Genomic DNA, 14,245 nt, shown 5'->3' on the forward strand with positions numbered 1-14,245 from the left:
CGACTTGATCGATGGTGGTGCTGGTTTTTAACCAGAAGATGCTCAGCGGAGCCTCCATCCTGCCTGCCAGTGTAGCTGTGCTTTGGGGACCAAATACTCGATCCATCCGCCGAAGGTGGAATTCCTGCGTGCAACGGAGCCACGCAGCAATCTGCTCTTTGCCATAGGGGACCAAAGCTTCTGAGTGCTACCAGTCCTTTGGAAACCAAGGCCAGGGGATTTTTAAGGCTTCTCGTTTCTCAAAGCAGAAAACCAATGTGTTTTGTTTTATCCTTGTTTTTAAATGAAGGAAGAAAGCAAAGAGAGAACCGTGTTCCGCTCTTTGTGCAGCTAAAACACTGTTCTCTCACCGTGTAAATACCACAGAGCCAAGGCCGAGTTGGTTTTGTAAATAGATTCACTTCTTCTTTGTACAAAGGAGGTCGTCCTCAGCAGCGTGACGTTAGTGGAAAGCAAGGACCTCTTCTTCCAGGAAACGCTGGCATTTGTAAGCCTATTTTAACCTCTTCTGGGTTCCATTTGGGATCTCCTCCTGGGGGAGCCCCCTCCACCCCTTTTCCTACCCCATGTTTTTTTAAAGCTGCTTCTAATTTATTGACTTGTAACTCTGTGAATTGGTTTCACAGTTTTATGGCCTGAGTTTCTAAGGGCGGTGATGGGGAAGCGATCAATGTGCCCACAGCTTGCGTGCGCATCATGTACCTTTGTGGTTGCGAGGAGCCAAAGTGCTGTGCGCTGGAAGCCGTGATTCACTCGGGCAGGCTGCTGCGGCTGACACCGGTGCAGGGCTCTCTGCTGAATCACGGAGCTGCTTTTTGAAGCACGGTAGTTTGAAGGGAAGGGGTCTTTTATCTCATTTCAGCCCTGAATGTATGAAGTGCCTGCCTCAGGTCTCCCCGGGGCCACGCGCGTGGCTGTGTCTGGATGTGGGATGGAGCCAAGGCGCAATCCCGGTGGTTTCAGACCAAGTATATTCCGTGCTGGGACCCTGAGTCCTCCTTGGTGCAAGCGAGGGGTCCCCAGGACTTCACAGCACCACAGCCGGGATGAATTCTGTGCTGGGCGTGCAACCGAAACTGCAGCGTGGTTCTTTCCAGTGTGGAGGGATGTGCAATAAGGAAGCATTGTGTCTGGAAAAGTCCTTCATGAACGCTGCGTTTCTGTCTGCTCATGACTGTGATAGACTTGACTCAAGAGCTACGGAGAAATTCTGTTGTTCTCTCATTTTAAACTACCTTTGTGGGCTTGATCTGAACACCAGAGCCCACCCAGGCTTGCTCTTGTCTTATTGAAGCATGATAATAGGCGTATGGCTGGTGATTCTGTGAGGGACAAAAGCCCATAGGAGGTATCTCCTGCTGGTTCTAAAGATGCCCGATGAAAGCGGGGAAGATGCAGCGTTCATTGTTCCTCTTTGAAGTCATCCTGGTTGGGATCTTCTTCCGCGCCAGCCTGGTTTTTGCAATTCCAAAGTAAGCTTGCACGGGAATCTTTTTGTGGACTACTGAAATGCAGTCTTGTACCTCCGAGGTGATGGGGAGGATCGCAGGAGATGCTGGAATTGTTGGGCTGAATACTTCAGCATGGTGCCAGCATTGTTCTGACAAAGTCACCTTGGTCTCTTTGGAACCAGCGGGTCTCATTTTCCTGATCTAATGTAAGCGTGGAGCCTCCTCCCTGGTGGTTTTTGCTGGTTATTCCATCACATCTAACACAAACTCACCCCAAGAGTGGTGGCTTCGTCCAGTGCTGTTGAGTGGAGTTTGCCCATGTGTTTGTATAGACCAGGAAAGAGACCTCACAAAGCATCTCCCTTGCCCTCAGTGGGGAAAAAGTGTTTGCTGCTACTCCTTGGAGGGTCATGAGATGCTTTGCTTGGTCACCTCTGTGTTGCAGGACAATAGACGTCTTCTTTTTCCCTCTGAGCATGCATTTTATAGGCACTGCTTGGAAAACACTGCCCTAGTCCACCCGAGCTGGGCTGGACTCTTGGGCTGCTTGGGCTGTGGGCAGGTACCTGTAGAGTTGGTCCTGCAGCTGCAGGAGTCAGGGATAGCTGGAAGTGCAATTAATCCAAGTTTTTATAGACTGTTAATGACAGCTTTATATCGCGTCCTTGTCCTTGTGCTCATGGACAGAGAACCACTGACATAAATAGAGACAAGAGAGTTCCAAGCAGTCCAGTTTCATTTGCACACAGAGCTTGGAATTTACTCCTGAATTGAATTTTCTGTTCAAGCACATGCTCTTCAATGACCAAACCTTTGGTAACTCCAATAGGAATCCACTGGCAGCACAGGGTGCCTGTCCAGTCCCAGGCTCTATGTTTTCTGCAGCTCACAGACAAAAGAACCTTGTTGCAGGACACAGATGTGGATTCATCCAGCAGGAAAACTTCCTTTCCTTGGCACTAGTTAGAGCTTGGGCCTGGGCTGAACCAGGGGAACCTGTGCAAGCAGGAAGGAATGGTCCATGGGGTTGTAGCCATCCTCCTTGGGCTGGTGGTGACCCCACAGCCACCCAGAACAGGGAGACCTCTCCTTGGCTGGCAAAGGAGAGGCCCCTAGGCCCGTTCCTGAGGGATTGGACAGATGTGTGTAGGACAATCAATTTACTGCAATAAATTGTTGGGGTTTTTTAAATAGAAACGAAATGTTAAGTGTCATGAAGTGTAAAATTGAGGAACTTTAGATGGGGCAGGCTTTTATCTTTTGTACGTCTGTGACTTGCAGCAAACCTCAAATGATGTTTTGGATACAGATTTTTTTACCTGCTTTATAAGAATGAACCTCAAACATTCCTGGGTTGTTTTTCGTTTGATTTTGATATTTAAGCCATAATTGTAAAAATGATTTGGATTTATTTAAAGAATAAATTTTATTACGAAAAGCTCTGTTTCTGTGGTGGTTTAACTGGAATCTGTGTGGGGATGGCTCTATCTGGACTGAACCAAATGGTACTGCATTAACTGCAGTACAGGCCAGTGTGTAGAGGGTGAGAGGAACCAGAGATGGAGATAAGACAAGGCGAGTGATTTGAGAGCTTAGGATTCAGTTCAAGTGTTTTAGAGGAGGGGAAGCATGGGGAAACAAAGCATCATTGCTAGAGCTGGCACTGGGCATCTTCCAGTGGATGGCAAGCCCTGGATGATGGAGATGCTTCCGTAACCTGTGCTTTGCATAGAATCATAGGATGGTTCGGATTGGAAGGCACCTCAAAGATCATCTAATTCAAAGGTGTCTGCCTGATTTAGTGCTCCCACCTGTGAGTCCTGGCAGGGGGAAGCGTTGGGTGCTAAACTGCTGCCAAAGGATGCGAGAAGGTTGGAACCTGGAAGGATTTGGGGAAAATGCTTCTAAAATTGTTGTTTAAAACAAGAACGAGGTCAGGTTTAGTTCTAACACTTAAAAATAAGGTTTGCCTTTAATAACTCTCATTCATATGGTTTCAAACATATCAAAGGAGAGGCACGTTCCCGTGCGTCACCTCATCCCTCCGGGGTTCTCTGCACGTCTTTGGTGGTGCGCGTTGTCAGAACGATGGTGTCGTGCCACTCCTCAAGGACAAGGGCCTGTTCGGGTGACCTTCTAATGGTGAACTCGTAGGATCTGCCGGGCTTCAGGCTGTGGACCACGCAGGAGTTGGAGCTGACTTGGTAGGTCCTGCCGAATCCCACTTCCAACCCGACTGTCAGTAGCTTGAAGCTCAGCTCGCACTGTTCCAGGTGTGACTCCTGGTTCTCCGTAAACCACTTGAGCCTGGCCCAGTTGTCGAGCGCAAAAGATTCCTTGCGATCAAAAACCACGGGCATCTTGGTATAGAGGGACAGGCTGAAGCTGGGGGGTCTGCTGCCCGTGAGATCCATGTGGGACACCAGGCTGTGCTTGACGCAGATCTTCCCTGGGAACTCCAAGGAGAGGAGGGTTTCCATATACCCAGTGAGCTTGCACAGTTTCTGCCTGATCCTGTCCCACTGGGAGAAGAAAGTCGTCATGTCACAGAACTCTACATAGAAGTTCAGCTCCTGCCGGCCTTGGTGCAGCTGTTCCAACAGCTCCGTTAGCAGCAGCAGCTGGATTTGGGTCTGGGTTTTTCCCATCTTCCGCACCCTCCGCAGCCGCTGGCCGCCTATGAGCTGCAGGATCTCGATGCGATGCATCCCATGGTTCTGGTCTGTCACGTTCACGTATTTGGGCTCAATATCCAAGTAAAAGGAGCACCTCTTCAGGGCACGAACCTTGTTCTGCTGCTTCTGGAGGTAGGGGAGGCTGAGGCTGGAGCGCAGGAACTGCCGGATGAGGCTTCTCTGTCGCACGTACAGATCCCAGGTGCCACTGCCCTGGGCTTCCCTCTGCGCAGTGCTCTCCCAGCTGCTGTTAGGCTCACTGGCAACTGCAGCCATGACCCCAAAGCTCGGTTGCTGCGTAAGAAGATGGAAATAACAACATCAAGGACCACAGGAAAAGCAGCTGTGAGGGAGTATAACCGTGACTCCTCTCTCTTCAAGCTTAGCTTAACAGTTTTAGATGGGAAAGAGCCATTAAACTCCATGGAGCTCCAGAGGAATTTTCCTTTCTGGTTGTATGCTGATGTTTTGTGTAGTCTGCTTTTCCATATTCCAACTAGCTGGGCTCCTTCTACCCTCCCCCTTTGAGCATTTCTACCTCTGCTTAATAATATTCACTGTCAGGAGCTCTTCTCTGATATACCCTGCCAAAATTCCTCTGTATCTTATTATCTTCTGTTCCATTCTAATTAGATGCCTTTGTACTCCTGTAAGCAATTGCTTTCCATTCTTTTACATCTCTGGAGATGTCTATTTTTCTCCCTCTGTAATCTGCCAGGCTGTTGCGTTTGAGACCCATCCTCTAAGCCAGGTCTACAGCTACATAATCACCTTGGTGATTCAGATTAACCCTCTGCCCCCCACGTGAGCTGCTATTCAGCAGCCAGAACCATGCAGTGCGCCTCACAACAGCTTTCAAGAGGAAAGCTGGTGCTTCTCCTTGCTCCTCTACCTTCAGCAGTGGACTGACAGCCATAACTTAGGGTTTTCAGTGCCTTATTGCTTTCCCTTTCTTGGGTTTTAGCTTATATCATCACCTGGGACCATGATACCTCCTTGCTTTCTGTTGGATGCTGTTGGTGTCTAAAGGATGTGCCCTAAGAGAATGGAACACATGCAAAGCAACTGTGAACAGATCACAGCTGGCTGTTAAGAAGGCGTTTAGGTGATGGTCCTTCCCAATGCCTTATCTGCTGCCCCAGCCTTCAGTGTTTCATTTACCGGCAAAGACTTGCCCCGGTTGGTGGTGCCGGGGCAGAAGGGGTTTCTCGGTGGTGCTCCTGCAGCTTGTGTCTCATAGACAGAAAGGAGCTAAATAAATGCCCTGTTGTTGGTGATACCATCAGGAGAACCCAGCTTGACATCAAGAGCGTGGCTTTCACCAGCTGCACGCGCTTGGTTTGGAAAGGAAAGACATAGGGAAGCCTGGAAGCAGGTTCTTGTGTCCTGGATCAGCCTGTGCCGACACAACCCAGCAACGGGTAACTCTCCTCCTGTGTGATTTTCTGCCTGTAATTATTGAAGCTGGCGTACCTAAGCGGGGTGTTCCAGCTCTTACCGGTCTGGTGGGAGCTGGCTGGTGCTATCGAATTGGCAGAGCCACTTTTCTTGGCCTCATTTCTCCTAAATACATGACAGAACCAATAGCACTGCCTTGGAGGGCTCTCAAGTGTTTGTAAACCTGTCAGCTGCCTGGCCTTTGCCACGCTGTGATTAAAGCTAATTCACTCATTCACAGCAACCTGTTCTCCAAGGGAGCCGTCGGCCTCAGAAACAAGCAGGATTTCCTTTTCCTTTTCCTTCCACACACCAAAACCCCACCTCACCCGGAGCAGAGCCAGCTCCCAGCATCCCCCTATGGAGCGCACCAGGCACGGCACATGCGTTGGGTTGTGGTACCCTGCTCTCAGAGTGGTTTGGCTCTCTCCAGCAGCCTGTTTGCCCACAGACAGAGCTGCGATTGTGCATGTTTCCCCTTTCTGTTTTCATACCCCTTGTATTTTCCTTGCCATGGCTGCTTTCCCCGTAGCCGCACTCTGCTTGCAGCCAGGAGGCTGCAATTGCCCAAGCTGGAGCCGCGTTGCCTTGGGATCACCCAGAGTCTGCGTGGAGTGGAAGGAGGCACCCACAGCAACTGGGGAGCACCCAGGGGAGCCGGGGCACCCCAACACCTTCCCACAGCTCAAACGAAGTGCTGTGGCTTCCTCCTGCTGCCCTGGTTGCCATGGCGATGCATTGTGATGTGCGGTCCTGGGCCGGGGCCCCCAGCATCCATCGTGTCCCCCAAGGCTCTGCTTTTCACCCTGATGCTTTTTGTTCTTGGTGGCAGTGGTTTAATCACAGCATCACAGGATGGTTTAAAGCTCACCCAGTCCCAGCCCCTGCCACGGGCAGGGACCCCTTCCACTGGAGCAGCTTGCTCCAAGCCCCTGTGTCCAACCTCCCCTTGAGCACTGCCAGGGATGGGGCAGCCACAGCTTCTCTGGGCACCCTGTGCCAGCGCCTCAGCACCCTCACAGGGAAGAGCTTCTGCCTAAGAGCTCCTCTCCATCTCCCCTCTGGCAGGTTAAAGCCATTCCCCTTGGCCTGTCCCTACATCCCTTGTCCCAAGCCCCTCTCCAGCTTTCCTGCAGCCCCTTCAGGCACTGGAGCTGCTCTCAGGTCTCCCCTTCAGGAGCCTTCTCTTCTCCAGGCTGACCCAGCCCAGCTCGCTCAGCCTTTCAGCCAATGTCCCCATGCGTAGGGACAGACCCCAAGGATCTATAGGGCCATCGGCCTCAGAATCATCGGTACCCTCACCTCGTAAACTGCTTCTCCAGTCCCGGAGGAAATGCAGCTCCCGGTGTGTGCGGGGACACCCGGGGGCAGATGTGGATACATGGGGTGAGGAGCACGGCACTGCTGCCCCTCCGCCTCCTTCATTCCACTGTGGCTCTTAGGCGGAACACAGGCAGTATGGAACACCCGGCGTTTATGATCTCACTGTGATGCTGCTCCCAGTGGAGCAGCATCACAGTGAGATTTGATGCATTTGATTTCCAAAGCTTTCCAAAGCTTTGGAAATCAAATGCACTCATTTGATTTCCAAAGCTTTGCTTCCCCATATGAGACATCCCCATTGTGCTTCCAGCTTGTTTCACCTCTGCTCCATGGGACCAGGCAGCCTCCTATGAGTCTGGGCTCCAAGGAGCTGCTGAGCTGCTGTGGGATGGGTTAAAGCTTGGTTCTCTTTTACCAAGCCTGGACCTCAACAGCAAACTGCAGGGATACAGCCTCAGGACAGGTCCCTTTAAGGTCCCTTCCAACCCTCTTTAAGGTCCCTTCCAACCCTCTTTAAGGTCCCTTCCAACTCTAACCACTCTATGACGGCCAGGCAATGGTAAATGCCAGCTCAGCACAAGGTGCAATGGGTGCAGCACTGAGCAGGGAAGCCGGCTCCTTAAGGTCATGCATGGCGTGGACCAGGGACCCTCACAGATGTGCTTTGCTCTTTGCTGCTTTGCCGATGTTAGTATTCATCCAGGATGGTCATATTCATCCATTGGGAATTCTGGAGCGCTGATGGCATCTGTTGGGCTCCATGGCATGCTGGGGGGGGGGGATTTTCTCTTTTTGGGGGTGATTTTGCCGTGTTTCCATCTGAGGCCAGGCACACTCCGGCGCTTGTGTCCACGGTGAGATAAGGCTCTTTCACCAAGCGTCAGGAGCTCTGTGAACTTAAACAGAATCCCTATTCGAGATGTGTTGAAACAGGACATAAACTGCTCCAGGAAGTGCAGCGGCTACCACGTGGGTGGGAAGGGCTTTCCCTGCTCTGCTTTGCTGCAGGACTGCCCGGTTGGTTGGTTTGTGATGGAGAAGAGACTGGTTCCACTGGGTCACAGCGACAAGCTCCACACACGCCTGCCGTGCTCCTCAGCAACCTGGCCAGGCCTCCTGCGTGTGAAGGTGCCTCCATGCTCCCTGCCATGAGCTCGTTGGGTCAGGGCTTAGCCTGGCTGCTGGCTCATGTGCTTGCCCAGTGCCTCCCTGCCAAGCCTTTGTAACTGAATGATAGGCAAGATCCATCAGAGCGGCCCAGAGCATCGCAGGAGGAGGCAACCTGTCAGGTTAAGGCATCAATGCGTCTTCCAAGGGCAGCTGGAGCTTCAGTCCACAGCTGCCCAGAGATTAACTCGGCGCTTGTCAGGTGGGATTGCTAACAAACAGGGAAGATGACAAATGGGAATGACGGGAGGTCGATGGCCTTGCCTTGGAGGGGGGGTTAGCAGGGATCAGTGGTGGGTATCAATGGCAGGTTTCTGCAGGGAGCTCATGTCGTGCATCCCCATCCTCGTCGTGGATCCCTTGGCCTCGATGGTGTCAGGGCTTAAGGATGTAGGAGAGTCCTGTGGGGGTCTGGGTAACCCCAGCTCCTTCTCCAGCCATTGCCAAGGCCCAAAAGGAGCTCTTTAAGCTTCTGTGCTTCTGTCTTCCTATTGAAGAGCTCTGTCTGCCTTCGAGCTGGTGAGCTCTGTGCTGGCCACGGTGCTCCTGTACCCAGAACTGACCTGAAAAGGCTCAAGTACAAGACAAAGGTGCTGCAGAGCCGAGAGCAGCATCTCACACAGGTGAGGTCCTGGGCTTTGCTCCTCCCTTTGGCAGGGTTTGGATGGCAGGGTTTGTCACTGGGGCTGCGCGGAGACTTCCGCGTTGAGGTTTTGTCACAAACACTAAAGTGCACCCCCAAATTTAGCATGGAGAAATGGGATAGCCAAACAGGCCAAGCTCCTATCCTGGGTTTAGGAATAGGAACTTCAACCTGCCCATAGTCCGCAGCTGGAACCGTGCTGTTCCCAGCACCAGGGCTCGATCCAACCACCGGGTGTTGCAGCACGCCACGAACCCCTTTGCATGAATACAACCCCAAAGGTGTTTGAAGCACCTTTCCCCCCCTCTCCACTCAGCTGCCAGCCCTCTGCTACCACGTCTGTCATCGTGCCCTGTCCTGTCCAAAAGGAAGCACTCGTTAGTCCTGCCGCTGGGCTCCACATAGGAGCAGACAATTGATTTTCCTCCCTCTTCTCATTAGTGAGATCTGACACTTAATAAAACACATATTGCTGCTCTTGGGGTAAGCAAAACCCCCCGATAGCGCCTGTCGGCGGGAGCGGGGCCTCATCTTTCTAGGAGAATCAATAGCTGACACAGAGAAACTGGCAGGAGCCAAATTAAAAGGCTCTGGCAATTTCCATCTCCATATTTCACATCTGCTGCGGCTCTGAAACAGGGCTCTGCTGCAGAGGAGACCACGGCGGGCACGGGGAGGAGGATGGACCCTGCACCCGGTGCTGCCTCTCCCGCACGGGGCAGATGGAGGGTGCATGGCTTTGGAGCAGCTCTTTGGGCTCTCCTGTTGCTCCTTGCTGCTGGTGGCTGTGTCCCAGGGTCACCACCTCCTCCAGGGCTCCCGGCAGCATCCCTCAATGGCACCATGGGACCATGAGCACCTAATGCTCATGGTCCCATAGGAGCGGGGCTTTCAGCACCCACCTGCTCCAAAGCCCCATGATCACCAAGTGTGACTGATTTACTCACTGCTTGCTCCCAGCTGCGCTTGGTGCCTCATGTACCTGAAATAAATCCTACTTTCCAGATATATCCCGGCTCTAAATCATCGCCACGCACCGGTGCTGTGCTGTCAGGCCGTGATTCAGAAGGAAGAGGGATGTTTCCTAAGGAACCTGCGATGGGGGAGCTGCTGTCCTGGGATTCACAAGCCCCAGCTGGGCCAGGGCAGGAAGGAGTTAATTGTGTCCTGGGGGCAGCAATTATCCCCAGCTCATTACGCCCAAAGAGGGCAGCCCCAGAGCCGGGACCTGCTGCAGTTTGGGGCAGAAGAGGGTTTGAAGGCTGTTTTGGGGTAAGAATCTTCCTCATTCTATGCCCGTCCTTGGGATCTGTTACTGCAGGGCCCAGCCTTCCCCTGTTGCTCTGCTTCCCTCCCCTGCTGGGTGCTGAGGGGTGGGCACAAAGGGGGACTCAGGGCACAGACCCTGCTTTCTGCAGCGGTGATGTGAGGGGACCCGTGTGTGGGATGCAGGCTGCAGCAGGGGCTGGGCTCCTCATGAGCCAGTGCAGGAGCCGGACTGGGGTCATGGAAGCTCCTTTATCCTGCTGGGAGCGCATCGAAAGCCCCTTCGGATGTCCTTGTGCTGTGCTTTGCCACGCAGACATCCTTGAGTGCAAGGCTGCTGTGCCCCGCATCCCATGAGACAGCCCTCCCTGGCAGGGGTTCCGTTGGCCTGGATGTGGGACAGAGCAAAGATGGGAAGTGGGAAACGTGCTGGGCCTGAATCCTTGTCCCCTGCTGTCACCTGCTTGGGGCTGGCCGGGAGCACAGCCAGGAGCCCTGCATCCATCCTCCCTGGAGCCTGCAGTGTGAAAACAGCCCCAGAGTTCCAGCATTTATCCCACTGGGCTCCCAGTGACCAGCAGCACCTTTGGTACCAGTGGGGCAGAGCCCACTGCAGGGCTGGAGCCATGTGCTGTGATTTATGGCCCGGCTCCTGCTCCCTTCCACCCACCCCTCGTGCTGTTCTGCAGTGCCAAAGTGAGGATAAATCAGCCCAAAGCATCGGTTCCCAACAGCAGCCCCCAAACAAGGAGGGGGCTGCAAACCCCCCAGGGCATGAGTGGGGCAGGGGCACTGATTTCTTGCTATTGGAGGCTATGGTGGGTTTGGGGACGTTTGTCTGTGTTCCCCAAGCACAGGGACAGGGGGAAATGGTGTGTTACAGGAGGGAGTGAGGCACAGTAAGGTAATGACCTGCTTGGGGGTGTGGAAGAGGGGAGGTGAACCCTGCATGGCTGGTCTGGTGCCTCTCACTGATTCCCACAAGGCTTTTCAAGGGGGAAACAAGCATCTTTCACGAGACTGCAGGTCCTGGCCCCTTCCTGGGTTAAACCAGGAGCAACCACGGGGCTGGATCCGTGCAGAGGGAGCAGAGTTAGAGCTCGGAGCCATGTGCCACTGCTCCAGGCTTTGCTTGCTGCTCACAGGGATGCTCGTGCCAAGGACCACATCCAGCCCTGGCGCTGGGTGCCAGGGGGTGCTGCGGCTCCATGGGGCAGGGCTCCATGTGGTTGATCCAAGGGGGAGCTGGGATCTGGCAGCGCAAGGGGGGTGGCTCTGGGAATGCCGACAGCCGCTGGCTCCGGCAGCAGGGCAGCAGGGGTGAAGTCATGCCCGTGTCAGCTCATCCATCTCCGCTGCTCGCAGGCTGCTCCCGGGGGAAGCAGAAGCTTTGGCAGCTCTAAGTGGGGCTGGAGGCGGATGCAATTCTGGAGAGCAAGATCCCCTTTGCACAGCCTGTGAGGAGAGAGAAATGGAATCAAAGTTCTGGGCTTGTTTAAAGAACAGAGGAAACGAGGGCTCAATTCCCCCCCCGCTGCTCGGCTCCACAAGAGCCCCATCCCCAGAGGAGCTCGGGCCATTAATGAGCTGGAGATGAGAAATGCCTTTTGTTCCTGAGCTGAGGCTGCCCTGGGGGAAGCTGCTGCCCCTGCCCTGTGCGGTGTTGCTGTGGGGAGAGGCAGGGGCAGTGTGTGTGGGGTGGGTGCCCTGTGCAGCTTCATAGGGGGCACTCAGGGCAGACAGCAGGCAGAGCGGGTATTGGGCTTTCTGAGTCGGGCATCTTTCTTTCCTGAAGCCTTGGTTGGAACTGGGAGTGGTTTGGATGATGTTCCTGGCCCTAATACAGCCCTGGGACGCTGCGAAGGGCTGCATCCTTGCAGCGGCATCCCTGAAGATGCATCCTTGGGGCTGCATCCCTGGAGCTGCCGGTGTTTTCGGCAGGAGGAAGGGTGGAGTGTCCCCAGCCCTCCCACACACATTGGTGGCTGCACTGCTGCTGCCTGAGTTGGGGTGTGATGTGCACCGGGGTAAAAGGGATTTGATAAGGGATGGCTTGATGCCATCTCCACTGCGGGAGGACCCCCGGCACTGCCCTGCGGCAGAGCAGGGTGAGCAGGGTCCATCCTCCCCGGTGGCCGGTGGGGAGAGCAGAGCCCCCACTCGCTTCCATACCCTCGCGCTTCATCGTCACCTCCACCCGCACAAAGAGCCTCGTCTGAGTCATCTCCCGGCTAAATGGAGTGTGTGGGCTCAAGCGCAGCTTTAGTGTTCATCCTCTGCTTTGCTGGAGCCTGACACGGGTAAACCAGAGCTATTCATCAATGCGGAGATGAGGCAGATGAATGTGCCGTCCCCGTACAGCAGGCCTTGCTCTCCTCCTCCCAGCTCAAGTAGCTGGTGCTTAAGTGGCTGCTGCTTGAGGAGCTCAAGAGATCTCCCAAGAAATACGGCTTTGACTTCAGCGCTTTGCTGTGAGACACAAAGCCAGGGCTTTGCAGAGAGGAGGCTCTTGAAAACCCCCCTGTGTGTGAAAGGAGGGAGAGGAACAGCAAAGGGGCTGCTTGCGGCACTCACTTGATGCTGAGCCCCTCCGGGCTGAGGATGGTCCTTGCCCAGCTGGTACCCAGGACAAGCCTGGCCTCATGGTGGGGTTTTCCTGCCCGCCCCATGCTCTGCCTGCCTGCGCCAAAGCCACGTGCAGCTCTACCCCAGCACGTGCCCCATCCCGGTCCCCACGGAGCGCAGGGCTGGCGCTGGGGTGCTTCTGTCAGCGATCACGTACTCGAAGCATCCTGATGGCGTTGAGAACCTCTTTGCATAGGAAATGCCAGGTCTCCAGGGAGCGAATCCGGAGCGCACCGTTCCTCCTGGTGACTGACACCAACCTTCCCTGCTGCTGCTGCTGGGGAAAGCTGCTCAGGTGCTGGGAGCTCACCTGCTCGCCCTCGGCACGCGTGGGACATGAGCCAGCTCCCAGCCCAGCTCCTGCTGGATTTCAGCTTCACGTTAGGAGGGGCTGTAGGAGCGCGGGGAGCGCATTGCGGGTCCGGCTGCGGGGAAGTGATGGATGCCATGAACCTGGAAGGTGGCAAAATGATCCTTGTCACCGATGGAGCTTAAACGGGACAAGTCCTGAGAGCAAACCCAGCCTGCTGGGAGGTGCAGCAGCAGCGTTTGTGCTGGGGAGTTTGGAGGTGACTGGAGAGGGGGGGACAGCAGCATCACGCAGCCACTCTGCAACCGCACTTGTCACCAGGGTAGGGACAACATCAGGGATTGTCCCAGTGCGGCTGGAGCCCTGCCTGCAGGGAGGATGCTTTGGGCAGATGTTTGAGTACCCAGCGCTGCTCTCACAGTGGGTGCCATGATGCCCTTCAGCCCTGAGATAACTCACCTGGAAGCTGGGGATGCACTGGAAACCCAGGTTGCCCTCCCCATTTGCTGCCTGTGGGGGCCCCTCAGCATCGCACTGGTTGTGGCCAACCAGCCCCAGTGCGGCCCCACTGCGCTGAAACCACCCGTTTCAGGTGCCTGTCAGCGGCGATTAGGGAGCACAATGCTGATGCGGTGCGGGGGGAGCCTGCGGCCGCGGTGCTGGGGCTGCCGGGGGCGGGAGGGGGGCAGCAGGAGGGGACTGGCTGCTGAGCACGTCCCGGTGCAGGCACTGGGGCTGTTACACAAGGAGCGGTGAGCACAGGGCACGGCTGGGACATCCCGAGTCCCACGTCAGCTCCGGGCGCTCGGCACAAGCGCTGGCGCTGCTCCCGGTGCAGCGGGAACCTCCTCATGGCTGCAGGACGCGGCTCAGCCTCGCTGTGCATTTCCCATTGCGGATGTCGGCCACGGCACTGGGACACGGGGCTATGGGAGGCGCCAGCTGCTGCGAGCAGCCCGGTTTGGGTCTGTGCGGCTGGGGTGCGCGCAAAGGGATTACTTGCGGCTCCAACGGCAGCAGCTCCGCAGGGCATCTCCCTGCTGGCTCTGCAGCCACCTCCGGAGCGGGGGAGCAAGAGGCTGCGCATCCCTTGGCTCCCAATGCACAGGGCTGCCGGGGATGGGAAGGGGCAGGACAGGAAGGTGTTCCCACGGGCAGCATGCAGGCAGGGGCTGAGCTTGCCTGTGCCTCTAATCACTGTGGCCTACTTGGTATCCGCAGTGAGAACAGGGCTAATCCTAATCCCGGTGAGGATGAACGGCAGTGGAGCCGCACGCCAGGGAGACACGTTCTGGTTGGCACCAGCCATTGTGCCTTGGTTTAGTGCCCTAAACCCCCGGGGTCAGGC

The 14,245-nt window shown here is 55.2% G+C and overlaps 1 protein-coding gene across 1 annotated transcript; it reads right to left on the reverse strand.

Moving 5' to 3' along the window:
• Positions 1–3,487: 3,487 nt before the first annotated feature.
• On the reverse strand, positions 3,488–4,402 carry FNDC11 (fibronectin type III domain containing 11). Its single transcript, XM_057416610.1, has one exon. The coding sequence runs from the start codon at positions 4,400–4,402 to the stop codon at positions 3,488–3,490; it is 915 nt and encodes a 304-aa protein (XP_057272593.1).
• Between the last annotated feature and the right edge of the window lie 9,843 nt (positions 4,403–14,245).

Source organism: Pezoporus wallicus, unplaced genomic scaffold (assembly GCF_028554395.1).
Source record: "Pezoporus wallicus isolate ANWC-B61680 ecotype Strahan unplaced genomic scaffold, APGP_CSIRO_Pwel_v1 contig_13399, whole genome shotgun sequence".
Classification (NCBI taxonomy): Eukaryota; Metazoa; Chordata; class Aves; order Psittaciformes; family Psittacidae; genus Pezoporus; species Pezoporus wallicus.